This window comes from Mustela erminea, chromosome 3, assembly GCF_009829155.1.
Source record: "Mustela erminea isolate mMusErm1 chromosome 3, mMusErm1.Pri, whole genome shotgun sequence".
NCBI lineage: Eukaryota > Metazoa > Chordata > Mammalia > Carnivora > Mustelidae > Mustela > Mustela erminea.
The window spans coordinates 94,492,604-94,519,040 of record NC_045616.1 but is presented as its reverse complement, the minus strand read 5'-3'; the positions used below and the strand labels follow the sequence as shown (position 1 = coordinate 94,519,040).

General features: G+C 54.4%; 1 protein-coding gene across 8 annotated transcripts in view; it reads right to left on the bottom strand.

The window, feature by feature from the left end:
* ACSL6 (acyl-CoA synthetase long chain family member 6) overlaps positions 1-24,982 on the bottom strand; it is a 58,589-nt gene extending 33,607 nt beyond the window's left edge. The window contains exons 1-10 of one of the 8 annotated variants that reach the window (XM_032336803.1): positions 24,545-24,981; positions 23,674-23,736; positions 7,319-7,539; positions 5,134-5,248; positions 4,370-4,434; positions 4,007-4,108; positions 3,405-3,504; positions 2,445-2,626; positions 1,388-1,420; positions 53-104 (exon numbers count right to left, since the gene is read on the bottom strand). In XM_032336803.1, coding sequence (XP_032192694.1) covers positions 53-104; positions 1,388-1,420; positions 2,445-2,626; positions 3,405-3,504; positions 4,007-4,108; positions 4,370-4,434; positions 5,134-5,248; positions 7,319-7,513 — 844 coding nt within the window. In that variant the 5' untranslated portion in view covers positions 7,514-7,539; positions 23,674-23,736; positions 24,545-24,981. Of the gene's footprint in view, positions 1-52; positions 105-1,387; positions 1,421-2,444; positions 2,627-3,404; positions 3,505-4,006; positions 4,109-4,369; positions 4,435-5,133; positions 5,249-7,318; positions 7,540-12,902; positions 13,074-14,036; positions 14,281-15,028; positions 15,135-23,673; positions 23,805-24,544 lie in introns of those variants that run through there. The other 7 variants (XM_032336801.1, XM_032336802.1, XM_032336800.1 and 4 more) reach the window with 7 other exon arrangements.
* Between the last annotated feature and the right edge of the window lie 1,455 nt (positions 24,983-26,437).

The window sequence follows — 26,437 nt, the reverse complement described above, 5'->3', positions numbered from 1 at the left end:
CTAGAGAAGGTTGCCCGTGGCCCCGGATGGTGATCTGGGCACCTCTGCTCACCTGTTGTGCCGCTTGTGAAACACACAATGGAGAGGTCGCTGGGCTTCGGGGGCTGCAGGGCGGAGAAGAGGCGTGAGTTCAAGGGACCCAGTGTGGCCAACCAGGGCCCAGGATCTCCAGGCCTCTCTACCAGCCGGCCCTTTTGTGCGCCCCCACCCGCCATGTGTGGGTATGGGGCATGTGGGCCCATGCGCATGCCCTGCACACTGAAGTCAGAAGGGCAGGCTGGCACGTCCCTGGGAAAGGGGAGGAGAGGCTGAGGAACCCTAATAGGAGCTTGGAAGTCCATCTGTCCCACTAACCTCTCACCGGCATTTGCTGCCTCCCTGACTTGAATCGGAGTTCAATTCTAGATGGGACTGGGCTGCAGTGGCCACATCTAGGCCTGAGGCATGTGATCCAGTGGTCCTTCCTTCCCACTTTCTCCCAAATGTCTGTGGTTAGGCTTGGGAGCAGAACATGTGGCGCAGGAACTGAGCTTCCCACTGGGTCACCCATGTGTCACCATGACTGCTCTGCATCAGGCCCTTGTCCTTGACACAGGATACATAGTCCTGGGGTCACCAGAGGAGCTGAGCACATCTGATCACATGCAGAGGACGTGACACAAGTTCAGAATGAGGGACAAGCCAGATCCCTCCAGACAAATGGAACAGAGGATGGGCTCTGGGAGAGAACTGGCCTGGTAGAAGCAAGGGCATGCCAGGGGGTCGGAGAATAGCAGTCTAAGGCTGGTGTTTTGTGTGTGGGAGGTGGGCACCTCCCAGAGCCACCTGTGATGGCCAGCCCATGTATGAGAAAACTCAGGGCCTTGCAAGAAGAGGGGAAGGGCTAAGCTAGAGGGAGGAGTGGAGGCAAGAGGCCTTGTAAGCAAGCTGAGAACCCCTACAGGGCCCTCCCAGGGCCAGTGACTGTCACTGGTGACTCAACCCCAGGCAGTATCACTTGAGGGCAACACAGAAAAAAAATCACAAAGCAAAAATGAAGAAAGACAGCTTCTGCTCTCCCCGTCTTTACAGAGTTCACTACCGTCAAAGAAAACCATGCACTGTCCCAAAGAAAATCCTCCTGGAGAACCAAGAGAGGCCAGGATTGGCTGCCCTTTTTCCCTCCTTCCTCAACACCTGACTCCTGTTCCAGGTCGCTTTCTAAATCCTCACCCACAGAAGTCCTGGCGCTTTGAGCGTGCATTTCCCAAGCTGCTTAGTGTAGTTGTTAATCAGCACAGGGGTGCTACTCTGACCTCTTATCAAGCCCCTGGGGAGGGGGGTGTCTGTGAGGATCAGCTCTGCACAGCATCTTGCTCAAGAAAGACCTGCTGGCAGAGGAGCTTACCACAGGAGCCTGATGATTCTGTTGGCCACACTCCTGGAAGAGAAAGGTACCATTTTTAAATGCTCAAAAGTTCTCATCCATCAAAACAAACGAAGAAACAAAAAATCAAAACAAACTCAGCCTAGTATGCCTTGCTCTTGTGCTGAGTCTAGAGTTCAGGATTCCCTGTCCAGATGTAGCCCATGTGGAGAAACCACCTGAGCAGCCTCTCCTCAAATACGCATCCAGGCCTGGGCCACCCCACACATTATAGACAAGGGGCCGAGGCCCAGGGAAAGGTGAGGCACTGTGTTCATGCACAGTGGGAAATGGCTTGAGGTGCCCATCTGGACAAGTGCTCAGGACAGAGGGGCTAGGTGGCTGGTACTTCCAGATAAAGGGTCAGGGCTGGAGGGGCAGATGGGGGCTGCCAGTGCAAATGTGGCCCCCAAAAGCCATGGAAGGGTACAAGTGCACAGCTATTACAAGCATTGTCCAGAATAGACAAGCATGCAGGAAGAGAAGGGGGGAGCCCAGGAGCCGATGTCCAGGAAGGTACGGTGGGGGTCAGCTGCTACTGAGCAGGGCATGAGGCCCTGGAGGCCAGAATGGCCTGTGTCATGCTAGCAGGCCATAAGCTGCCACTAAACCAACACCTCGAGGAAGGTCACACACAGAAAAACTAGTTCCACTGGCCGCTGGGAGTCTCTGCACATTTAAAGAACCTCAAAGACTCCTGGAATGTCTGTTTATAGTCCTCGGGTTCAGATGGGCTGGAGAAAAGGCAGCCCCAGAGGCTACATGAGTAATTCTGGGCAGGCTGGTACCCCCATCCCCTGTTGGTGCCTATGTCATTAACTGTGCCAGCCAACGGAGCCTGTTGCCTAGAGGATGCCCATAGGCACCCTGGTCCCAGCCCTCACCATCAGCCCTCATGAAGCCTGCCCTGTTTCAACCCTGACATGTCCTTATGACCTAAGACACCCACCCCAGGGCACGAGAGGGGCAGATAACCAGCTGCTCTGGCTGGGTAGCCTGCCAGCTGTAGCCCAGGAACAGCCCAGGAGCAGAGCCTCACCTCCACAGCCTGCATGGACTTAATGACCACCCCGCACTCCTGCCCTCTGTCTTTCAGAGCTTCCTCAAACGGTTCCATGATGATGATGAGCTTGAGCCCTGGAGTCTCCTTCCTCTCCACATGTTCCAGCAGCAGCACGGCCTTCTGAGGTTTTGTCCCAACTAATACGGTGCTGATGTCAGCTGAAGGGAAAGTCATGCTGTGGTGGGCATAGGCTGTGACCATGGGTACATGGGCCAAGCCACAGAACCACAGTCTGGGTGTGCCCGAGCTTGCGTGTAAATAAATGCATTAAGATAGGCACGCGGGGGTGCCTGGGTGGCTCAGTGGTTAAGCCTCTGCCTTCAGCTCAGGTCATGATCTCGGGGTCCTGGGATCCAGCCCTGCATCGGCTCTCTGCTCAGCAGGGAGCCGGCTTCCCCCTTCTCCTCTGCCTGCCTCTCTGCCTACTTGTGATCTTTCTCTTTCTCTGTGTCAAATAAATAAATAAATAAATCTTAAAAAAAAAAAAAAAAGATAGGCACGTGGGGCTGTGTGCTATACAGAAAGGAAAATGCAGGGAGCTATGGAAAAGCCAAGGACAAAAGGCCAGGGAATCTCCTAGAGCAGATTCCAAGCATTCCTTCACTACCGGCTCAGGCTCCATAATCTCAGGTCTGCATGAACTATTTGCCACCCCCGCCCCTGCCCCTGGGCATCTGCCCCAAGCTATACTAACCCTCAGGGAACTGGAAGCCTGTGTGGGGGCTGGTGCAGAGGTTCCTTCATGATAGCCAGGCCCCATGGAAGGTGCCTTTAGGTGAAGTCCAAGTGGGGAAAGCCAACTCAAGGGCCAAAATGGAAAATGTTCTTTGAGAATGGAAGCCAAGAGCTTATCAGTGTCAGACAAGTCGTATAACATGAGAGTTGGGGATTTGGAGGGCTGGCTGCCAGTGACAAGAAGGAGATGTAGGGGCTCACCTGTCCTGATGATGTAGCGGATAGCACCAGGGCCCAGGGTGTCATAGAGCGGGACCACCACCATAGAATATGTGTAGCAGGCAAGCTCTGCGATGATCCACTGTGGAAACACATGGGTCTGGGGTTGGGGGAGCCCAGAGCACACAGGAGGGCTATATGGCCCTTATGCCCAGGCAACTGGAAGACTTGTTCTGGGTCCTACTGAGAAGGTTCTGTTCTGGCCCTCTCCATGTGGCAAGGCATCAATGAAGCCAGTTGGTTGTGCCCACTTACACACAGCCTTCGGGATCATGCATGCCCCAGGGAATTCTGAGACTCCAAACAGCCCCAAGCCTACTTAAAGGGCTTTCATGGCCTTCTTCCTTGGGTCCTTCTTCCCACATGGCTCAGGGCACAGCTATTTGTGGGGCTGGCTGATGTGGATAGACCGAGCTTGTCTGGGTTGTCCACTCATGGTTAGAGGCAAACCCAAGAGACTGAGAGGTGGCATACACCAAGGATATCCATTTTTTCCTCTCGTCCCAGATGGGAACAGGGCTGTGTATGATACTCACACTCCTACTCCACTGATACCTCTAAAACCATTCAAGGCAGATGCTTACCTCTGGCCGATTTTGAGCAAAAACGCCAATAAACTGATCTGTACTTGGTTTACAATTATGTTGGAGAAGTCCAGACCCTAGAAATTCAGCTCTGTCAGCCACCTGCACACAGACATGGGGAAGCGATGGAAAGCAATGTTCATCAGGGAAGAGAGATCCCCAGGTGGGGATTCTTACAGGTCTGAGACCTTCCCAAGTCCCTACACAGATCGGCTGGAAGCCCTGTGAGGTAGCTGCCAGGAGTCTGGCAAACAGGCCAGACAAGGAAACAATGACCCTCTGAGACCTTGCAGGGTGCTCATGTGCCCCCCAATGCCAGGTCTACATGGGTTGACAGGGTGGGGCCTGTCCTCTGTCACTCACCTCCTGGTAGGACAGCCACTGATAAGGTTGCTTCGGCTTCCTGAAGCCAAGACAGGGTCCATTCCCTGCAGGGAGATAAGCGGGTCTCGTGCCAGGGAGGACGGTAGGGTGGGCTGTCACCTGCAGCTGCTCATCAGATGCCTGAATGGCCATCCCAGGCCGTGGGGTGGCTAATTTAGGAGTCAGGCGAACTGCCCCTTAGCTCCCTGTCTAACCTGCTGAAGCCCAAGAAGGCCAAAAGTGCACAGCATGATGTGTCCTCAGGGATCAGGGAGGCCCAGGAATGGGTAATGACACAATGCCAGTTCCCACCATGACCTATCTGATGCAGCCCCAGGAGGACACAGAGACCTAGCCATGGGGCAGACCTAGCCATGGAAAGTTGCCTCTGTTGGACCATCTCCTTTTGCCCCCCTACCCTGGCCCACCTAGACATCTCAGAGGCCCAGGTTCTGAACCGTGCCAACCAGTGCTCTGGCAGTATGAAGCTTATGAGGGGCTGCCTATGGGAGTATAAAGTATGGGCTAAGAGCCAGCTTAAGGTCAGGAAGTCCTAAGTGCTAGAACAAAGCTGAGGTCAGCCCTTTGGCCACATACTGCAGCTACTTCTCCAGTTGGGCAGGAGAAGGGCTAACAGTGGTTTTTCTCCTCTGAACCCCAGTACCGCTCTCCTCCCAGGCCCCCAGTACCTGGCTTGCCCCTCCCCACATTTGTACCTGCTCATTCCCACCACAGCTCCTGCACACCCCTATGCCCCCTCTCACCTGAGATGCTGAGCCCACGGCGGAACACCTGGTACATGGTCCTGGCATCATCGTAATAGTGGGTGAGCAACTGAGGGCCATCCCCGATCACAGATCGCCGGGCCCCACCACTGTCCTACGAGCCAAGCACAGGCCAGGGAAGCTGACTGAGGCAGGCAGAGGTATCAGGAGAGGGCACCAGGACGCACCAGGCTGTACACAGCGTGGACGCCCACCAGGGCCACACAGGTGGGACTGTGACATGCTGTACGCATTCACACATGGGGCCTAGATAGAACGCCTGGATGGCACACACACAACCTCCACACTTGACCTGTACGCCCCCTCACTCCAACGCAGCTGGCTCATGCATATAGGCCCAGTATGCTGGTCTCCCATAGGTGCACGCAACACCCACAAAACATCCAGAATTCCAGTTACGGTTCATATACAGCTATGGGTCACTCCGTGGGGAGTGCCAGTAGGTGTCAGGTCATCCTCTGGCATCAGGATGGTCCTCATCACCAGCTACTGCTGCTGCTGCTGCTGCTGCATCCCTATGTTAAGAATCATTTAGGTGCCATCCATCACTCACATAGTAGTATGAATTAGTTTGTGTACTGGCTGAAGGTACCTGCCTGGGAACACTCCTGTCCAGGACTCTCAATCCTTCTACATCACAAATTGGACCTGTGGCTCTTTACTACTGAAAACTCAAAGCAAATCCATGCTGCCTGCCTCCAGGCTCCTAGACCATCGGGCTTTGTCCTTACTGGCCTCTCCAAACAAGTTGTAATTACAAGCCTACCGAAACAGTTAGTCTAGTGCTTTCTCTGTGTCATCTTACCAAGTCTTTACCACAATCTTAGGAAGTGGGCATTCTTTTTATTACCCACTTGGCAGTTGAGGACACTGAGGCTCAGAGAGTTAAGAAACTGCCAAGGACCATATAGCTAGTAAGAAGCACGGCCAACCTTTCAGGGCTGTGGGTCACCAGAGGCCATTCTGGTCACCACTCTGCTAGTCCAGGGTTACCCCCTCCACTGCCCAGCCACTCCATGTGAATTATAATTTCCCAAAGCCACCAGGTGCAAGATCATATATCCACACCTTTGCACACATCATGCCTCCTGCTGGAAAAGTGCCCTGAAAGATCCCTGTCCTATCTAGACCTGCATCTTCTCTGACCACACAAAACTCTATGCTCATGGTTGCCGAGATGCACCCTTAGGAGCAAAACAGCAAGACGCTGAACTGTGTGTGCAGCAAGTTAGTATTCAGAAAGAGGGGCAGGGTGCTGGGGTGGCTCAGAGGGTTAATTAAGAATCTGACTCTTGATTTTGGCTCAGGTCGTGAGATTAAGCACCCTCTCCTCCCAGGCTCCATGCTCAGCACAGAGTCTGCTTAAGATTCTCTCTCCCTCTCCTTCTCCACCTCCCCTCCTCTCTCACTCTCTCTTTCTAAAATAAATAAATAAAATCTTAAAAAAAAAAAAAGAGGGCAGATAACTATCCATTTGCTCATGGAATGTTCCTTGGGGAGGAGAACTTGCAGGCGAGGGGAAGAAAGTAGATCTTCAGTCTACAACTTCTCCTTTTTGGAAGTGTGAATATGTTAACTAGTCAAAATGAATAAATAGGAAAAAGACAATTTTTTAAAAGGCAAAATAAATTTCATAAGCTTAAGAAAGAAAAAAATCTCACCAGTCCTTTTAGATTGAGCCTGGAATACCCTTGTCCAGGCTGGACCACTGCCCTTCCTCTCCTTGGTGGCCCTCCTGGGGGCCCATGTGCCCTGGGAAGACAGGGTCATGGGGTGGGCTCAGTTCTGAGTCCCAGCTCTAGACCAGGGGCTGACATGGGGAGACCAAGAGGGAAGTTACCTGGTGGCCCCTTGAGAACCTTAGGCTTTCTACTGAAGCACCAGGGAGCCAAGGCTTCCCACCCAAGAAGCAGATAAACTAGAGATCCAGTGCAAGGCCACAGTTGGGCTCTGCCCAGGGCTCATGCTCAGTTCCTAGAAAAGGCAGAGGAGCATTGTGTCGGAGACCCTGTTCGAGGCCCCTGGGGGTCTTACTGGCTCACTGCCAGGGGAAAACAAGATTCTCTGTACCATTTTGGGTCAAATCAGCTGCAAGTTTGGCTTCTACCTTCAAAACACCTCTACGTGCTACTTGCCACAGACCAGCTGCTTGCACTCTGCTCACCTCCACTTCCTCTGACTGCATCAGGAGGTTGCATGGTGGTTGCAAGGCCTTTGGCCGGTGCGTGAACCAGTAGGCGAGGACAGCAGCCAGAGCACCCACACTCACGAGGGTGGTAGCTGAGAGGCTGCGGAAAAACTGGCCCAAGTCCCCCAGCTCGGGCAGCCGCAGCAACCTCAGGATCTCCTGTGTCTGCATCTTCTCCAGAAGCGAGAGGATGAACTCTGCAGGAAACAATAGGCGGTGAGAGAGGAGAGCGGATGGCAGGCCAGGGAGGAGTCCCAGGTCTGTCCTTCCATCTGTCTTGGGTCACAAGTGGCACAGTGACCTCAGCCAGATCCCGGCCAAATACACTGTATGGCAGGCCCTGGGCTAGCTGGGTGTGTAGTCGCCTGGTGTAACACTGCATATCCCAGAAGCTGGCTTTCTAGAAGGACCTTTCTAGGTGACAGGCCAGAACCCTGAGGAGTCACCCCTGACACTTGCACATCCAGCCCAGTTCTGAGAATCACATGCTCAGATCCTGGGCCACGACTGACAGATGCTTCCATATTCTCTGGAGGCCAGCACGTGCTCTGACAGCTCTGGAAGTAAAGCCTTCTGAGCCCCCAATCTGGGTACAGACCAGTATGGTCAGACCAGTGTGCTTACCTCTGCTCCTGGAGTATGAGGAACACAATGGCCAGAATGAATGGGCTGATGCAGGCTCCTCCCACTCTACCCCAAGCTCCCAGTCCCAGGCCCTGATGCTGAGGGAAATAGAGAAGGCAAGGGGAGCAGAACCCACATACCCAGCCAGACAGACACTTCTGGCACTCATGACATGAGGGTATCACTCTATCTGGCAAGGTTCCAAGGAGTGACACAGCAGGGTTCCCCCAGGTCCACACCCTCATAGGTGCTCCTTAAGAAAACTTGGAGCCAAAGTCTTGCCAAGGTCAGAGGTGATGCTGTGGCCAACTTTCTGAGGAATAGCAGCATTACCAAGAGCAGCCAGGGAAGGGTCAAGGCATCACTCCCTGGCCCCAGACCACTGACCACTATGCGCTGGGGTTCCACACTGCCCCTGACCAAGCACCAAGAGGCACAGGTGACCCACCATTAACTGGATATCCCATCCGCTAATGTGTAAAGGAAACAGGAGTGGCCCAGGAAGCACATGTTAAACTGGTGGGAAGGGAAAGGAAGCAAAGCCAGAGAGAAAGGGCTCAGCAAGGTGCTGTGTGCTCTCCTGGGGGTAATCAGCATTTCCTGTGATATGGTGGTCAGGGTACCATGCTTACCCACCCCAGCCTGAGAGGACAGAGTGAGCTTACCTGGGGACAGAGTGGATGCCTTGGGGTGGACAGGGGAAGCATTTCTGTGGGAAGCATTAGTGACTAACGGTTCAAAGAGAGCAGTCCCAGGAGCTACCACATCCTCCCAATGGCCCCTAAGTGAACCGTGCTGGCAGAGTGGACATGGCTAGCTGGGCTCAGGGATCTACACTTAGGACTGAGAGAAGGAGCAAGGATGGACCAGGCACTGGATGCTCTTATCCCCATGGGGGCCTCCTTGGAGTCACTGCCTAGGAATATCTAGACTAGTAATGCCACAAAACACCTATAGGTCTACTAGCCTGCTGAGAGCTGGATAGGCTCCAGGCACCACTTTCCCATCTGCAGCCACTCTCCTTGCTGGCCCTCTACCTCTGGAAGCATGGCTGTGGTTTCACTTCTTGGGAAACAATGAGAAATCCAACAATAGCCACTCTACCGCCACAGGATATGAGCCAAGCTGGAATTGCCTGACCCCTGAGAGAGGAGAGATCTGCTGAGATGCTGACAAATAATATTTGTACTAAACTGTAACATCACCACACCAGAGATGAGGTCAGTGATGTGCAAAATCATTGCCAAGAAAGCAGGCAAATCTTGTTTCAAATCCCCTCTCCTTCACTCACAAGCCACACAAGGTTCCACATAACCCCGGCTTTGTGGACCTCCTCTTGCCCATCTTTAGAATGGGGACAGCATCACTCAGCCACATACTCATAGAGGCACGCCATGACAAAACAGATGGGTATGGAGTACGGCTGTGAGACCAGGGAGGCTGCCCAGTCCAAGCAGGTCCAAGCACCTGACAGAGGTGGCTGGGCTCCAGCTGCAGCCCCTCAGGAGCCGATGCTCTGTGCACGGCACAACAGGCGGTCTGAGTCCTGGAAACACTCATGAGCCACCCACAGACTCTGGGGGCTCCCTGGGGAGCAGAGAATGTAAGCCCCCAGGCACCATGGTCATTCCCACTGAGTTCCTGAGCTGGAAACCCAATTTTCCTGGCAGTCTCCTCAAGTTAGATCAGCCAACAGGCTATCCCACAGGAACAAACCACTCCTGGCATATCAATCACATGAAGGTGCCACACCAGCAGAGGAGAGACCCGGCTATGGACCCCAGTGAATTCACCAAGGAAAACCATTCTGGGGAAGACCCTGGGCCGGTGACCAGCTAGCTTCCTTAGGACATTTGTTTCCCTAAGCTGCAGACGAGGTGACTGAGTCATGGCCATGCCTAGCAGGTAAGTGACTTAGTCCACATATAGAAAATCCAGATATGCTCATCAGCTCTTGGGGTAGGCTCCAAGCTGCCTAATGTTTCTTCTAATGGGGCTGAACTGAGTCAATGGGCTGAAAAGTCTTGGGCAAGCTCAAGAGCTCAGCTGTGTGGTCCCCAAAATGTCAGCAAGAACCCTGCAAAGATAGCCCACTATCAGCAGTTGCTGCCGGGCGCTGAGCTGCAGGAGAACGAGGCATCTGCAGTCTCTGCTGCCATGCTGGGGTTTTCGCAGAGCACAGCCCAGAATGGCCAAGTCATCCATCCACCCAACCAACCCCCAATCACAGAGCAAACCCTCCCTACTCTCCTCTGGCTCAGGGCTGGGCCCTGGGACAAGTCACATGTGGGTCTGCCCTCCGTCCCATGGAAGAGACACATGAGGAAGGGGGCGGTGCCGTGCAGCACAGTCTGGGCCGTGATCAGACATGGGGAGCCAGAGAAGGTGCCCGACTCAGGGGAGTCAGGACCTGCTTCTGGCAGGGAGTTGTACTGATGCTGAGACATACAGACAAAGAGGAAAGGGTGTCCTGAGCAGAGGGAAGCCAACACACAAAGGCTGGAGCTGACAGAGTGGGGAGCACTGAGCCAGCTGAATATCCTGCTCAGGAAATTAAGTCTGAGCTCTGGAAATGTTGTACAAAGGTCACTGCCACCAGTCTGAGACTGGCCTCCTAGGTACGTGCACTCTTAGAAGTCACCAAAGTATCAGAGTCCCCAGGATAGGGAAAAACAGAACTTGTCTAACCTTCCTGAATGCTTGTGTCTGGGAAGCAGAAGCCCTCACCTGAGATGGGAGCACAGAGGTGCCTCTGAAGGTAGCTGCTGTCTGCAGGTACACAGGGAGCAAGAGGGGGAGCCCAATCCAGGACTCAGACTACAGCCTCCCAAAGCACGACCTCATGTGGTATCACCACCCCACCACCCCTGCCAGCACTGGACCACCCATACCCACACCTCTATGTCCAAGGGTGTCAAGCTCCCACAGAACCAGCTCCAGACCTGCTCAGAAGAGCCCAGGCCAAGACCACAGGGGTGGGAGGCAGCATGAGGCCGCCAGAGCCCGGGAAGTGGCAGCAGCCAGTCAGACCCATGGCTGTTTCTCCACCATGCACACACTAGGCATGGGTGCCCTTCCTCTCACCAGCTTCTCCAGGCTGGGCCCTTTTCTCCAGGAAGCCCACTTGCCTGGGGCAATGGGAGGTACTAGAGAAAGGGCTGGACTCCCCACTTCTCCTCAGGTTGGGCCTGCACCCCTGCCTGGTGGGCAGCAACAAGGCAATCAACTGGGCACCCTATCATGCTTCTAGGCTCGTCAACCTTCTCTGACAGTCAGGGCTGCGTGCATCTACCCGGAGACCTGGGAGCCACTGCAGGGCAGAGCTGCAAATTCAGGTCTTCTGAGGACACGAGCCTAAGAGCCAACCCATGCCACCAAACACTTGGCACGGGGGCAGGGTAGAGCCTAGGTCTGGGAGTCTGGTCTCCTTTCCTTATTTCACAGGGCCTTGGCCTCCTCTGACCTAGTCCCTCTCTGTTGGACTAGGGTGGGGTTTGGTGGTCCCTGGGGTGCTAGCAGTAGCTGTCTCCTCCCAGGCCCCAGGAGCCTCTCCTAGTTGCAGTAGCATGGGACAGGGATGGGGGGGGTGGGCAGCACCCAAGGGAATCAGTGGTGCCCTGTTGCCAAGTGAGCTGCTGTGTTTGTAAATATTCACCTTGAAGGAGGACCCCACCCTCAGCTCAAACCAGTCTCCTCTCCTTCGGCGTATCCTATGCCTTCTTCTCCTCTGGCACAGAACAGTTCAGGACACAGCTGTTGGCACAGGTTAAGGGCCTGGGACTACCCCCACCATAGTAGGCCCTGCACTCACTGGGGCACAGGGAAGGTAGGTCGTAAGAGACAGAGCTGTGCAGGAAGGGAGAGGATGGGAGGAAAGAGACCCTGGTGGGAAGCATGCTGGTGCCATAGTGACCAGGTGGTTGAGGCAGAACTCAGGGCACAGTCCCTGTAGAGATGGTCCTGAGTCCCATGGCTTGGCACCAAGGACCCTCTACTGAACTGGCCTCCTAGCCCCAGCACTCTAGACCTTGGCAACTTGGCTAGATGGCTCTGTCAGGGCCACTTCCTCAATACCCCTCAAAGGTGACTACCCCTCTTCACCCCACAGCTCCTGGCCTGGTCCAGCCACCAGCAAGCATAGTCCAGACTCCCACACCAGCCTCCTCACAGGCGTCCCTGCTCTGACTAGTGCCTACATTGATACCAAGTGTATTTTCCCGACACACAGACATGACTATGTCATGCTACTACTCAAAGACCTTATTTGACTCCCTACTACTACCTTAGGATAAAAGTCCAACTCATCATGCCCAGTGCTGAAGAACAACCTGACCCTCAGATTCTTCCCTTCTTTTAGAATGACCCATGTTCCTTCTGTATCAAACTGGAGTGGGGTGAGGGCCCTTGCAGCAGGGTTCTGAGTTTCTGAAAACCTCTGAGGAGTTCAGAAATGGTAGGCAGCGCAAGGCAAGCCACCGGATTATTAAAGAACACCCTTACCTCCCAATGAAAAGCTTCAAAAAGAAAATCACAACCTCTCCCAGGGACCGGGGTCTCCAGCAAACAAGGCAGGGAAAGGGTTCCAAGGCGAGTTCTGGTGCTGCACTGACCTGGTCCAAATCGACTCTCACTCTTGATAGCCGTATGACCTTGGATAAGTCACTTGACCCCTCAGGGCTTCTTCTCAAAGAAGCTCAGGGTCAGAGAATGTGGTGCCAATCACAGAGTAAGTGAAACACTCATAGACAGTAGTTAGCTAAAGCAGTTACTCTGTCTCTTTGCCAGCCGGAAGGGCTCAAAGATAACTTGCAAAAGGACATGCATTTACACCCTACCTTTCCAGAGGGCTCCTGGCACTGGGGAGGCGGATGAACTGGTCCCACTAGTACCAGCCTCCCTTTATAAAGGGTGTGTGGGGCTCAGGGAGAGAGCTTACCACATCTTGAGCAAAGCACAAAAGTGGCGAAGGCCCTGCCCCGAGTCTGCCCTCCTGGGGACAGCGGATGGCAACAGCCGCCCGCTCTGAGAAGCCGGGTGGCAGCGGCGGCGTTAGCAGAGGTGGCAGCGGCTCCCTGGCGGCCGCGGGAGCAGGTCTGGCAGGGACCTGAGCACAGAACAGCTCTATGAGGAGCTGCCGGCCCCCCCCCTCCATCTGCACACTGGGCAGCACTGGCTCAGATCAGCTTAGAGCCAAGGAACTCGCCTTAACCCCCACTCTGCCGGGTGGCCAGAGCTTGGCTCACGGCTTCTGCCCTCTCCCCCACTCTGTCTTCAGTTTTGGACAGAGTTGGCCAAATGGGTTGCTTAAGGACAAAGGCTCTTTACACACCCATCTATGACACTGATTAGGGGCAAGAGCTTCAGCTGGGGGCTGGGGACTTGCTGCCTGCGTGAGTGACGGAAGTGGTAGGAAGTAGTCGGGTGTGGGGGTGCAGATGCCAGATCTCTGGCTGAGTGAGGCATCTGGGAGCCCAGGAGACTCCACCTCCAGGCCCTCTCAGAGTTCCAAGGGCTGCCTCTCCTCCCCCGCCACCCCAAAGGTCACAACCTGTCTACTTGGGGAGAAGAAGGAAACTGAGCACAGTCCCAGATAAAACATCTGCTCAGAGATGCCCTGGGTGCTCTCCAATAGGGATTGGGGTCAGCAGATAGAAGATACTGGCTTGTCCTCTGCAAGACCCCAGGCCAGCACATCAGCCCTTTCTCAATGCCTGCCCTTAGAGATAGGGCCATCCCAAGCCAGAATCTACACCCTGGCCCGGTGGAACCAGAGCTGAGCTCTGAACTCTCTCAGCACCCTTGGAAGACAGACTGGAACCAGAGGTCCCAGGGACTCCCAGGGCCCCACTTCTCCAAGGTCTGTCTCCATAGGATGAGGGGTGGGGATGAGGCTCCCACTTCCATGACCAGTACATGGCTGAACACACAGGAGGAAGATGGTCACCACTGCTGAAGAGTAAAATGCAAATCGAGGCCACAGTAATTAGCTCACCGCCCTCCAGGCCCTACCCACACCTGGTGCTTCCCAGTCTGCCAAAATGTGGCCACTGTCTATCCAAGTCCGACCTACCTCCTCAGCAGCAGGGCAGTCCCACGCCACGGTCCAGGGCTCTGAGCTCGTTCCTAAGGGACTGCGGGCACAACCAGTCTGGAGCCCACAGACCTTGCAACACTTCCCTGAGGTTGATGCGGTCTTCACGGCTCAGCCCACCACCCTGGAGCTGGAGCCGCCCAGAGGAGAGTTTCCTGCTTCAGCTGCCCTCTCCTGGAATTTGATCGGAGCCTATCTAGGCCCCCAGGCCACAGCCTCCTCCAATCCACCCCGAGGAAGCTTTAATATACACAAATGCCTGAGGACCCACCTTCTGCTCACAAAGCTCCTATCTCTTCCTTCTCCGCAGGACCCTTACTTTCCTCTAGACATCTTCAGAGAGGTTTTAAAAATAAGACAAAATCTCTGTTTAATGCTTCCTGGGACAGCTTCTGGAGCAGGAAATTCAGCAGCCACAACCCAGGTCCTGGCTGATGGACACCCCCCCCACCACCCACCGCCCCCAGGTGCCGGGGACGAAGAGCCCGGCAGCAGTTCTGTCCCAGTAAGGGTGTGACCCAGCCACTAGGGTAAGAAAAGCACGGATCTCACCACCACACCTGTATGACTCTGACAGGCAGACACACAAACCCAGCAGCCTACCCTTGGCCCACTCTCCACCCGGTGCGCACAGATACTCATGCTTGGCTCTATCATGCGCGAAAGGCTTTATTTCCATCTTCCTCTTGGGTTTTAATTAGTCACAGAACCACAGACAATTGGGGCAGAGATGGGGCCCAGGGCCTCCCCGACGGGGGACCTGCCAGGTGAGAGCTGCTGCACATCCCCGAGAGGCTGGGACGCAGGTTGCTGGGTTACACAGTGACTCACCTGCCAAGCTTCCCCAAGAAGCCTGATTCTAGCTCTGAAGGTTCAGTTAAGCCTCTTCAGTGTGGGAAAGCCCACCTCTGGCAGGCTGGGCCTGAGAACAGCATGGGGCCGGCCACCCCTGCCAACAGGCCCCGACTCACCTTGATCATGTCTCCCTTTAGCAATTCATTTAGCATCCAGGAAGCTGCCTTCACTGCCCTCCTCTCCCTGCACCCTCCTCTCACCACGCCAGCACCTCGAAAGAATCCCACTCACCCAAAGCCCGGGTCAGGGAACATGGGCCCACATTCCTGACGATAACACTGGGAAGCCAGGCTCAAATGACACTTTCGGGAACTTAAAAAATACAAACAACCTTGAGGACAGAGGAGCAAAGAGAAACAGAGTGTCTTTCACAAGCTGGGAGATAAATGTTGTCCTCACCATGAATCGGGCCCAACCAAAAATTCCGGGCAAAAAGGGGCATCAGAGGCTCAAACTGGCAGTAGGCCCTTTGGCAATATTTGCAGAGCACAATAACCAGGGCCGACGGTGTGGGTGAGCCTGAGTCTCATTGTCCTCCCTAACATACCAAGCCCCCCCAGGACAGCAGGCAGAATTCAGGGATGCCACTGATGGCCATGAGCACCACAAGAACAGAGGGACACCCCCTGGCCAGACCCAACTGTGCAGGAAGCCAAATCCTGTCACTGCAACACGATCCTTTCCCTTCCCAGCCAGTCCGTGTTAGGACTGCCCGTTTCCTAGCCTCAGGAGCTGTGATCCATTTCCGTCACCTGCCCAAACTGAGGACATACTGAGAACCTAGCAGGTTCCAGCTCAAGGGACCAGAGGCTGCTCGTCTCAGAGCTCCCTGCGGTGGTCGTGGCACTGGATGCGACCTTCTCCAGGAGGGTCCTGCTAAGACAAAGCTGTGGTCGCTGAGGTGGGGGGATTCTCTCACTGGCACCCAGCTCAGGAAAAAATGCACAAAAGAGGAACCTGGGTCACATTCTTAGTCAGGGACAGGGAGCAAAGAGGGACTCAGGAGCAGATGGGAAGCAGTGTTCTGAGAAGTGGACTGAGGGACGGAAGTGGGTTGGTAAGTTGCAGGGAGACCCTGTAAGATGTTGAGGGTCCCAGGAAAGAGGCAGGAGTCTGGCTGCATTGAGAAAAGGGGTAGGAAGCCGAGGCTGGGAGGCCAGTAAGTAGCTGCAGAAGAGAAAAGATCATCGTGGTACTGTCTACAGGCCTCTCGCCTTCGGTGTCACAGCCAGGAGCTGACAGAACCCAACAGCTCCTAATAGCCACAGGGTTTTAAGATGCCCAAGTGCCCCCAGACAAGCTGTGCCCCAGCTCCCTGATGAAGGGGCTGCTGCCACAGCCATGAGCTACCCAGTCTCTGTCCCGGCTGTTCCAAGGGTCGCTGGGTTTGTCACAGAAGAGACTGAGCAAGGAAGAGAGTTGTTTTTTTTTTTTTTTTTGCCTTCAGTTAGAGGTAAATTTTCTGGAAAATTTGATAAATAGTTTAACTTCCTGGCTCCCCCATACTTTGACAATGTTCCTCCTCTGAATGCCACAAAAGTAACAAATCCGAGTTCCACTCAGTTCAGCCGAAGGCTCTGCTTGCTGGTGGGACCCGGTCACCTCCCAAACCATCCCTCTGGAGGCCAGGGGCACGGTCTCTCACTGCCCTCCAGTCTCTCACTGCCCTCCGGTTGCCTGGTCCTGCTCTCTGCCAGCAGGGGCCCTTGGCGTCCTCAGGGTTAATGCCAGGCTCTAGCAGCCCAGCCCTCAGCTGGGCAGGGAGCATTGAGAACTCGGGCCTCTTTTTCAAGGCCAGGATGAATGGGGAATATGCAAATACCCACCTCCCGAGGAGTGCAGGGGAGGGCCTGCTGCTGTATCTTTCCACTCTGGGCCTGTCACATGAAAGGGTTTGTATTCCTGCTGCTGGCTCTGGCGCCAGACTGGGGCTGTTCTCACCAGAAAACAAAAATCTCTTTCAGACCCAAGCAAAACGAGGCCCTGGCTGGCTGGGGGAAGGCTGTTGGACATTGTTCACACTGACCCACCGAGAGCACCCATCCCTTAGATTCCTATTAAACCCACCACCTTTCCAGAGGGAGCCGAAGGCCTCTGGGGTCTCTGAGGAAAGCCCTGTGTCAGGTCTGGTGGGTGACACCGAGGAGTGGGACTAGTTCATTTGGAGGCCCCAGGGGTTTGTCCCTTGCAGACATAGAAATGGCTGGCTCTCAGGTCACCACCTTTTATGCAGGGGGAAATGCTGGTAATTCTCAGGGTGTTGACAGTTAAACATGCAGAAAGAAAAGGAAAGAGAAATGACAGTAAACAAAAGACCCTGCAGTACACAGTGAGGACTTTTTAAGAATGGAGGCCATGGGCATCCTCCGCCTGCCTCGCCCGAGGCCACTGGCACAGGAGCCCTCCAGCTGGGGCCAGGGCTTCTGGTAACCTAAGGCCCAGTGTGCAAGATCACAAGCTTCTGGGACACTCCAGGGCTTGGATTCCATCCTCCACAGAGGCCCCATGACAAGGTCAGACTTTACTTTTGTTCAGACTTCCAGAGGCCAATGCTACTTTTCTGACATCCCTAAGGGCCACCTAAGCCTATCTCCACAGTACAAATCTTGCACTCTAAGTGAGGGTGCTCCTCAGACTCCCATGAGCAGGAGACAGTGACACAGGGAGCCCTCAAATATACACATGATGGGTGAGCCTGAGGAACAATCTAGAACAAAACCACTTAAACTGATTAGAAACCAAGAGGAGGCCTAGAGGACGCTCTGTAGATTCCCTGCGATCTGAGGGAAACTGCCCTGGTCAGCTTCTCAGCCCAACGAAGATGCCCTTCCTGGATGAGTGTCCACTACTGCTTGCCGCACGGGTCTTCCTTCTAGAGGCTGGGGCCACATAGTATACCCATGTAGCCAAGAAGCCAGGCATTTCTGTGAGTGTTCAGAGAGCAGCCCTGGGAGGGACAGGAGGCAGCAGGGGAAGAGGAGGAGGAGGAGGAAGAGGAGGAGGAAAAAGGACACTTCAATACAGATGGAAAGGGTGCTTCCCGGGTCACAATCTTCCCTGATATCTGACCTGGGCAAGAAGGTTGGGGACATAAATACCCCATCTCCCACCAGCCCACTGGCCAGAAGAAGGCCCACCCTCCCCTTCTCTCCACCATTCCAGGCAGAGCCAGGCTTGTGGAGAGAGCCTGCAGGCAGGAAGGGGGGCTAAGTGTGGGAGTTGACGATGTCCCCTACAGAACCACATCCAACACATCTGCTGGAAGGGAGTATCACCGTTAACACTGAAGTCTGCCAGAAGTAAGCAAGGTCCTGGGCTTTAAGTGGTTTCATGCACACCCCAGTTTCCAAACTTCAGGGGTCACTGCAGGCCTGGATGGGTCCCAGTGAGTCTCCCATCTCCATGCTGGTAACTGCCTTCCTCTCGCTGGCCTCTGGAGGCTTGCCATCCAGCCTTTGGCCAACCTCCCTGTCCAAGCTCACTGAACAGGCCCTTATTCCAACCTGCCACTCAGTCTCAGCTCCAACAACCCTCCTCCTCCTCTGATTGTCCTTGCTATGCAGGCTTGCTGTCCAATCTCTAACTGACCTCACTGTCCATCCCAGTGACTCTTCTACCTACTTGACATGATTTGCAGTCACTTGGTCTATAGCCAAGGCTGGGCCAGGGGTTGCTGGTCAGGAGCCAGACTGGAGACACTTAGCCCCCACAACAATCTGCACACTAGAGGGAGACACAGGGCTTTGTAGCAGGGCTAAGTTCTGCCTGGTTCCTTGGGATCCACCTGCCAAGCTATTGGTCCAGGCAGGTGCAGTGTGCTGGGAACAGGGCAGGGTTCCTGGTGATGGTTAGTGGCCTTGGGCCCAGAGCAGCCCTTCTGACCTGGGCCTGCCTGTTCCTTCTCTCCTTCCTCTAATAGCCATCAATTGCTGGGTCTCTTCCTGACTCCCAACAGGTCTCATTCCGGATTTGCTTCTCCCAGGCTCTAAAGATGGAGATGCTGATTATTCCCTCACTAGCACCATCCTGGCCTGGCTTCCTGCTCTAAAGTCCCCAGGAGACAGCTGTCTTAGAACATAGGACTGAATGGGCAGAGAGGAAATCAGAAGCGAGCTTCCCCCAGTTCTCCACGGACACTGACATCCAAATGCCTGGACTAGCTGTCTGAAGAAGAAAGATGTCTCCAGGCAAAGCAGGGGAGTAGGCACCCATGGGACTTCTTGGGATTTGATGTCTTTCACGTTCTGAGATTACAGGCTGGGCCTCAGAACTGATCACTCAGCTTGATCCAGAATTTATACCCACCCATTTCCCAGCTTGCCACTTCTGCCTGTCACAGAATCAGATGATCAAGATCAAGCCTGCATGAATCAGAAGCCGTAAAAAGGAACCAGGTCTGGGAATGACTCCACCCACCATGAGCTCCCAGAGTAGCGAAACAATGGTGGGAGATGTGCCTGGGCATCCTGAAGGATACCCCAAAGTAGTATCCCTGAGGCCTAATGGGTGACTAGTGAGGATACTGGCCAGGCAAAGGCAGGAAATGGGGCCAGCACTAGGGCCTGCTCTCTGCTCTGCTTGGCCAGAGCTCCCAGCCTACTGGAGCTCTAAGGAGACAAAAGGACCTTGCCCTCAGAGAAGAATATATTCTCTACAAAACCAATCACTTGCAGCTAGGGATTAGATTGACCTACCAACCGACTTCCTTCCTTCCTTCCTTCCTTCCTTCCTTCCTTCCTTCCTTCCACAAATACTTTTGGAGCACCTCCTTCTGTTCTGGGTTAACACTAATGGTTCTCCCAGAAAGGCTGAGCTGTCCTGCCTGAAGTGAGTTCACACCTGCTCCATCCCCCCCCAACTGCTTCTACTACACTATCATCACCCCACCCCCATCCCGAGGTGGACATGGAGACTGGCACCTAGTAGGAGCACAGTCAAATTCTGTTATTAGCTAACTGATGTGTGGTAAGAAAACAGCCAATAAAACACATGATTATTAAAATAAACTATTCTCACAGAATTCTTCCTATCCTTCATTAAGGTAACCAACACTGGTACATGCTCTGCCTGGCCCTGGATTGGGGCTCACAGAGGAGACACTCTGGCCTTGCCCTCCAGGAGATCATAATGTATGAGGCCAAAGACTGCAGGTCAGTGGAACAGGTGCCCCTAGGCGATGCACACGGCATGTGGAATGCAGGGTAGTGTCACCGTGGGCACTCACATGACCAGCTTGGGCTATGTTTCTCTGACGCTGCCACTACATACACAGAACAAAGCCCAGTGCCTGGGCTGGTATCCCAGAGCCTGCAGACCCCCAGCCCTCGTGACCTCACTGGCCAAGGAGAGTTTGTCCCTAGATTTCCTTCACTCCTATGGCCTTCCTTGTCTTTCCTCATACTGGTCCTTCTGCCAGGAATGCCTTATTTCCCTAACTCCCTCTCTGCAGGTCAGAACCCTGTCCCTGCTTTGAGGAAGGCCTAGCTCGAGTTAACATTTAAGGGGACCCTTCTATGTGCTGGCCCTGCTCTTGACAGTTGATGCCAGTCCTCTCTTTAAACTCTCCTCCTCCTTCCAAGGACGGCTCCCTTGCTTGTGCCCACTACAGAGCCTGCTGGAGGGCTCAGGTCCTGGCTGCTCACACCTGGTGGTCCCTCCCTGGACTACAAATCTGAAAGGATGGTCTGGCTCCCAGCTCTTAGGAGTTGCTTCCCCTCTGAACCTCCCTGAGTCTCACTGACTCACCTGTTAAATGGGGATAACAGCACTACAGCGCTGTGGGAAAGATTACATGAGAAGCTAGGGAATTACAGAGCACGGTGCTTGATACATGGTAGGTGCTCAGGGAAACAGCAGTCAAATCAGTACATTTGCAACAACACTTCCTCCCACCCCCATAAAAACAACCCTCCTCCCGCAGTACTTCACTGAATGGATATTTGAGTGCCTACTATGTACCAGGCTAATTACATGGCTAATGACAAAGTTCAGTCTATGTTAGACAAATGCCTGTAAATATTGCCTCCTTTTGCAAACAAGCCTGAGCCTCCTGCTTCCTTATCCTGCTTGCTACGTGTATGGGACAGCCCTGGGTCCCATCTGGGCCTGTAGCCGAGCTAAAGTCAGGCTTCTGAAGGTCAACCTAAGAGCCCTTACCATCACGTGGGACAGAAAACCAGGCAGAGAACAGAATGGCCAGGTTCTGACGCCCTCTGGTGTCAGTATGCTGTCACTGGCCGGATCCTTGTATCCTACCACACGCTGGGCCAGCTGAGGTCCGAACTTTCCCGCAGGGCAGCGCACTGTGTGCAAATCACAATTTTCTTTTGTGAGGCATGCCTTCAGCTGTTCTTTCTGGAGCTCCACAATCTGTAAGGATCCCAAGTGCCTACTTGGGTCCCCCGTAATGGCTCCAGATCTCACACTCCTCCTCCACCCTAATGGAAGCCTGGAATCAGGTGAAGATCTGATAGGGCTGAACTCAGTAAGATGTGCACATCTGCACCCCAGACACTTACAGCCAGATGGCTGCCACAGCTGTCTCTGCCACCTGGGCCAACCCCATTCCCCAGGGTCACAGCTTGGGCCTCCTATTTTCCCCTTCCAGGAGCCCAGACGTGACCTGAGCCGCCCTCTAATCTTGTCTGAAACATCAACAGCCTCTGTGTGCTCTACCAGCCTCCCCCTGTTGGCTCAGCCTGGCCACTGCAGCCTGGTCTCTGCCACCTAAAAAAACCTTTCCTCCAGAATCCCCTCCTCCCACAACCAAGGCTCCTGGGCACAAGACCATGAAGACCCACTCCCCCACAGTTCTTCCTGCACCCCTTGGCTGGCCTGACTCTCTCTACCCAGTTTGGCCTCTCTGCCTCTGACAAACATCCCTGTTTGCTGCAGAAGCCTATTAAGATGCCACCAGTGGTTAGGTATGTGGTTGAGCAGAATGGACCTTGTCCAAGAGCATGGGGCTGCAGCAACCTAGAAGGAAGGATGCCCTTTCAGAAATTCACCTCTTCTGTCTCTTTCTACTTTGCCCAAGGGTGCCATATGGCCAGGCGGAAGTGCCCATCCATTGCTTCCACAGTCCTCTGAGTGCTCACCGCACAGAGACCAACCATGTTTTCCTGGGGCCAGGTGCAGCATCTGACTCAGGCTGGATCTATTTTATTTGTTTCCTCGTTTACTGCTTAACACACAGGTGAGATATGGGCTGGCCTGGGACTCAGAGATGGCCTCCTCTGTGGGGAAGACAACAGATGCATCTCTGGTTCTCCTAGGGTTCAGAGCATGTGGCTACCTCCCCTAGACAGACAGTTCTTCCTCCAGGGGGGCTTCCTCTTACCCTTCACATCATCCTCTCCCTGCAGTCCTCTGAAGGCAACCCTTGTCTCCTTAGGGCCAGAATGGGTGGCAAAAGTACATAACCTTACTAAAGAGTGACATCACCTTGAGGGTCATCTCCTGTGTCTAGCTGCGCCAAAGGTATCTGACAGCTGCCCAGGGACCCTGGGGATTACAAGGCCAAATGTGTGGTCAATCTTAGCTTAGGAGTTCTCTCTCTCCCCAGAGAAAGGCTGGGGTCCAGGCAAAGTCCCAAGCAAGGTGGACAGAGAATCTGGGAGCCCTTACAGGTGCAGGGAGTATTCCATCCAATGCCTGCTGCTCAGTCTCTTACTCTAATATCAAGTGTGGCATCTTTGAGAAATTTCCTGTTTGCACTGAGCAGCTTGCCCTGTACAGAAGCAGCTGCCACCTGCGCCAAGAATCTCCCTTCCTGACCACTCCAAGGCCTCTGTACAGTCCCTCAGTGAGGCAGTTTTCCCATTCAAGGAGGCATGTGACCACTTTGGGAAATGCTCCATAATGAAGCAGACAGAAGTCCAGTTTGAGTCAGTGCCCGCTGAACCCCAATTTCAGACCAAGTACCCAAAACTATGCTGAACCCCAATTTCAGACCAAGTACCCAATACTATGAGAAGCTTTTTCTCAAAGGTTGCTGATTACTCCTGGCACATGTGGCTCTGTGGTCCCCAGACCTCTCCCTATGTTTGCAACCAAGGTTCCAGAGAGTTGCCCTTGGATCCACCACTGGGTGAGGGCCTACTAAGGATAGAGCAAAGGGTCCTGGCACTAGGGAAAGGCTCTGAGACCATCTCCCTTACCTGTGACCCCAGCTCTAGCCCAGACCTTGCCTGCTAGATGAGCATATCAGGCCCAGAATGGCCCTGCACAGCCTGTCCTCAGACACTGGCAGACAGAAGGAGCTTAGGGAGCTGAAGGGATTAGAGAGGCCTCACTCACTCCCCAGCTCAGGGGAAGTATCCCTGTGGCCCAACTCAGGGCAATGGGGTTAGGGGGGTGGTGATTACCTGGCCCACCAACCCTCAAGGTTCAGGCCTGATACCACCATGCATTTAGCAATGATTGCTCACTTGAAACCTAACATCAAATCCCACTCTGCCAGATATTACCCATGTGACATTGAGCAAGTCAATTAACCTCTGAACCTCAGTGAGAAAGGGAAGGCACCACCAAACTCCTAGTATTTGTTGTGAATTTTAAATAATACATGTAAAACTGCAGGTAAGCTTTTCAAAAGGGTTGGCTTCCCCTTCTTTGGCTCAAAAAGAACCTTATTACCTCCTCTGATGCTGCAGTCTGCATGTGAAATAATAATATTTATTATTTACATTAATATTCAAAGAGTATTTGCTCTGGACTAGGTCCCTTTCAAGGCCAGTTTAAGGTTCCAAACTTTACATACCTTATCAGGCTTAAATCTGCAAATGGGCAGCCGGAAGTGGAGACCCTGTAGTGGTATTATACCCTGGAGGAACACGAGGCTCTCAGAGGGGACTGGCTGGTGCAGGCAGCAGAACTGGTGGATGAACGGGCCTGTGGTGAGACCCCAGGTGTGTGTGTGGTGGGGAAGGAGGAGGGAGGAGTGCTGGGCAGGAATTCAGAGCGGCTCCTCACAGCCTTTTAAAAGAATGCAGGGGCGAGGAGCTGACTCCTATAAGGGGGGTGGGGGAGGGGAGAAGGCTGGGAGCAGTGGGGACACAAGCACTGGCCAGAACTGAGGAGTCAGGTGAACACCCTTCTACAGAAATCTTGCGAAGATTTCTGGCTCAAGGGTGGGCAGTGAGGGGTCTTGAGGAGACCCCTGCCCAGGATCAGGAAGCCCAGGTCAGTGCTGGTTACGTCTCCCACCTGCAGTAAAACGTCGGGGACCAACACCCTAGGTTTCTAGGATACAGGGGATGGACAAGGGTGCACCGCATCTGTCCCTTGGGTGACGGGTGAGCTCGGCCTAGTCCGACCACGGATGGTGCTCGCTATAAGGGGAGAGGGTGCTAGAACTGGAATGATATTGTTGTGCGGTCCTGAGAGCAAGGCCCCTCATGTCCACACACCTAGCTGCTTCTCAAACCGGAGCCAGAGCCCGCCAGAATTTGGGAGGTTGGGGGAACGAGCTGGGAAGCCAGGGTTGGGGGGAAGAGGCTTGAAGGGATCGCTCAGCAGCGGGGACGGGTGGGGGGTGGGAGTGGGGGGGCGGGCCGCACTTCCACCCGGGGCCAAGACCCTATATCGCACTGGGGATGGGGGTCTGGGAAGAGGACAGAATGGGGACTTACCCGCGAACAGCCAGAGGGATCCCCCGGAGACGAGGAAGAAGGTCAGCATGTCGGTAAGCGGGGCCCGGCCTGGCCCCGCACGGCCTCCCTGGCCCGCAGCCCCGCAGCCCCAGCAGTCGCCGCGCCGCCGCCGCCGCCGCCGGGTATTTTTAGCCCCCGCCCCCCGGCTCCGCAGCGCCCCCCCTCTCCGCGCCGCTGCGGAGTCCTGGCAGGAGGGGGAGGGCGCGGCGCGCGCTCCACACTTGAGCCCCCTGCCAGCCCCGCAGCCTGCGGAGTTCGGGGCGCCTCCAGCGCTCCAAGCCGCGTCGGAACCGCCGAGACCGGGCGGGGGAGGGGCCGGCCGCAGGGCCAACCAGCCTTCTGCGCCCCCGCCCCCAACGTCAGGACGAGGCGTTCTGGGAAAACGGGCAGGAGAGGGGCGCACGGGAGAAGAGCGCGGGACCGTGACGCCGCGCCCACCCCACTGCTGCGCGACCCTTACCCCGCGTGATTGCTGGGCAGGCTCTGGTGGCAGAGGGGTTGCAGTCACCTGTTCTAAGAGGCACACGTACCTGTGGGCCAATTTCCGCTAACGCGGACGCCCCCTAGGACCCAAGTTTGCAGATACCAGGAGCCTCTGAGTGCCAGCCAAGTCCGCAAGCCAGTGAGGAGAGAGGTGGTGTGTCTGTATAGGCTCTGGCGAAGGGATTAGGAGGCCAGATTAGTGCCCAGATTCCCTGGGGACCCCCAGACCTCAGATCTCCCCTTCTGGGAAGGTTGGATCTGAGGCCATCAAGGTCACAGGAGGCTCCATGTAGTCACAGCCTGCCACATGGGGTCAGAGGAAGCCACATGGAATCACAGGTGTTTCTTGAGGACACAGGCGATCATGGTCTTCACACATAGCTATTTGTGGCACATGAGGCCTCAAGAAGCCCCTCATAGCTACAGTGAATGTCTATATGGCCACCCACAGGCGCATATGGCCACAATATTGGCAGAGGGGTTGGACAAGTTCTGTTTCAGTGTCTGGAATGGAGGGAGAAACCCCAGTTGTACATTCTTCCAAAAGAACAAGTGTAGAATAAATGTAGATATCCTGCTGGGTCCTACACTTACACCTGGATTTCAAGGTCACTTCCTCCCAACACTCTTGCCTGTTCTCAAATGTGCCTGTCCTACCAGGCATCCAGCACCGAGGACAGCGCTCAAGCAGCCCAACCCAGAACACATTAAGAAAAGGGTAGGACATAGGGACGCCTGGGTGGCTCAGTTGGTTAAGCAGCTGCCTTCCGCTCAGGTCATGATCCCAGCATCCTGGGATCAAGCCCCACATTGGGCTCCTTGCTCAGCAGGGAGCCTGCTTCTTCCTCTGCCTCTGCCTGCCATTCTGTCTGCCTGTGCTCGTGCTCTCTCTCTCTCTCTCTGATAAATAAATAAAATCTTTAAAAAAAAAAAAAAAAAGAAAGAAAGAAAAGGGTAGGACACCGGAGGTTAGAGGTCAAGTGGCATACAGTGGAAGAGCCAGAGGTCTCTTCAGACTCACCAGTGACCACCTGCCCTATGTGCACATGTGCTCAACAACTTAGCATTTAGGGTGTGAGTTTGTGCACTAGCCTGGCTTGTAGTACTAGTATACGGCATATGTGTGCCCAGCCCCAAACATATACACCCCGTAGGTGTAAATGTGCAGATGTGTGCCTCTGAGACACTTCCCATGTTTACAATAGGACCTTCCACCTTCTTTCCCACCGCAGGATCTGGACTCTGGGAGAAATGCTCCTGCTGGAACCCAGGCACAGCCTGGCAGGGACTTTGATGGAATCTCTCATGCTCCAGGCTTGGAAGGCTCCAAAAGGGTGTCACATGTCTGTCAGAATACCTCCCCCACCAAACTCCCTCTGGCACCAGATT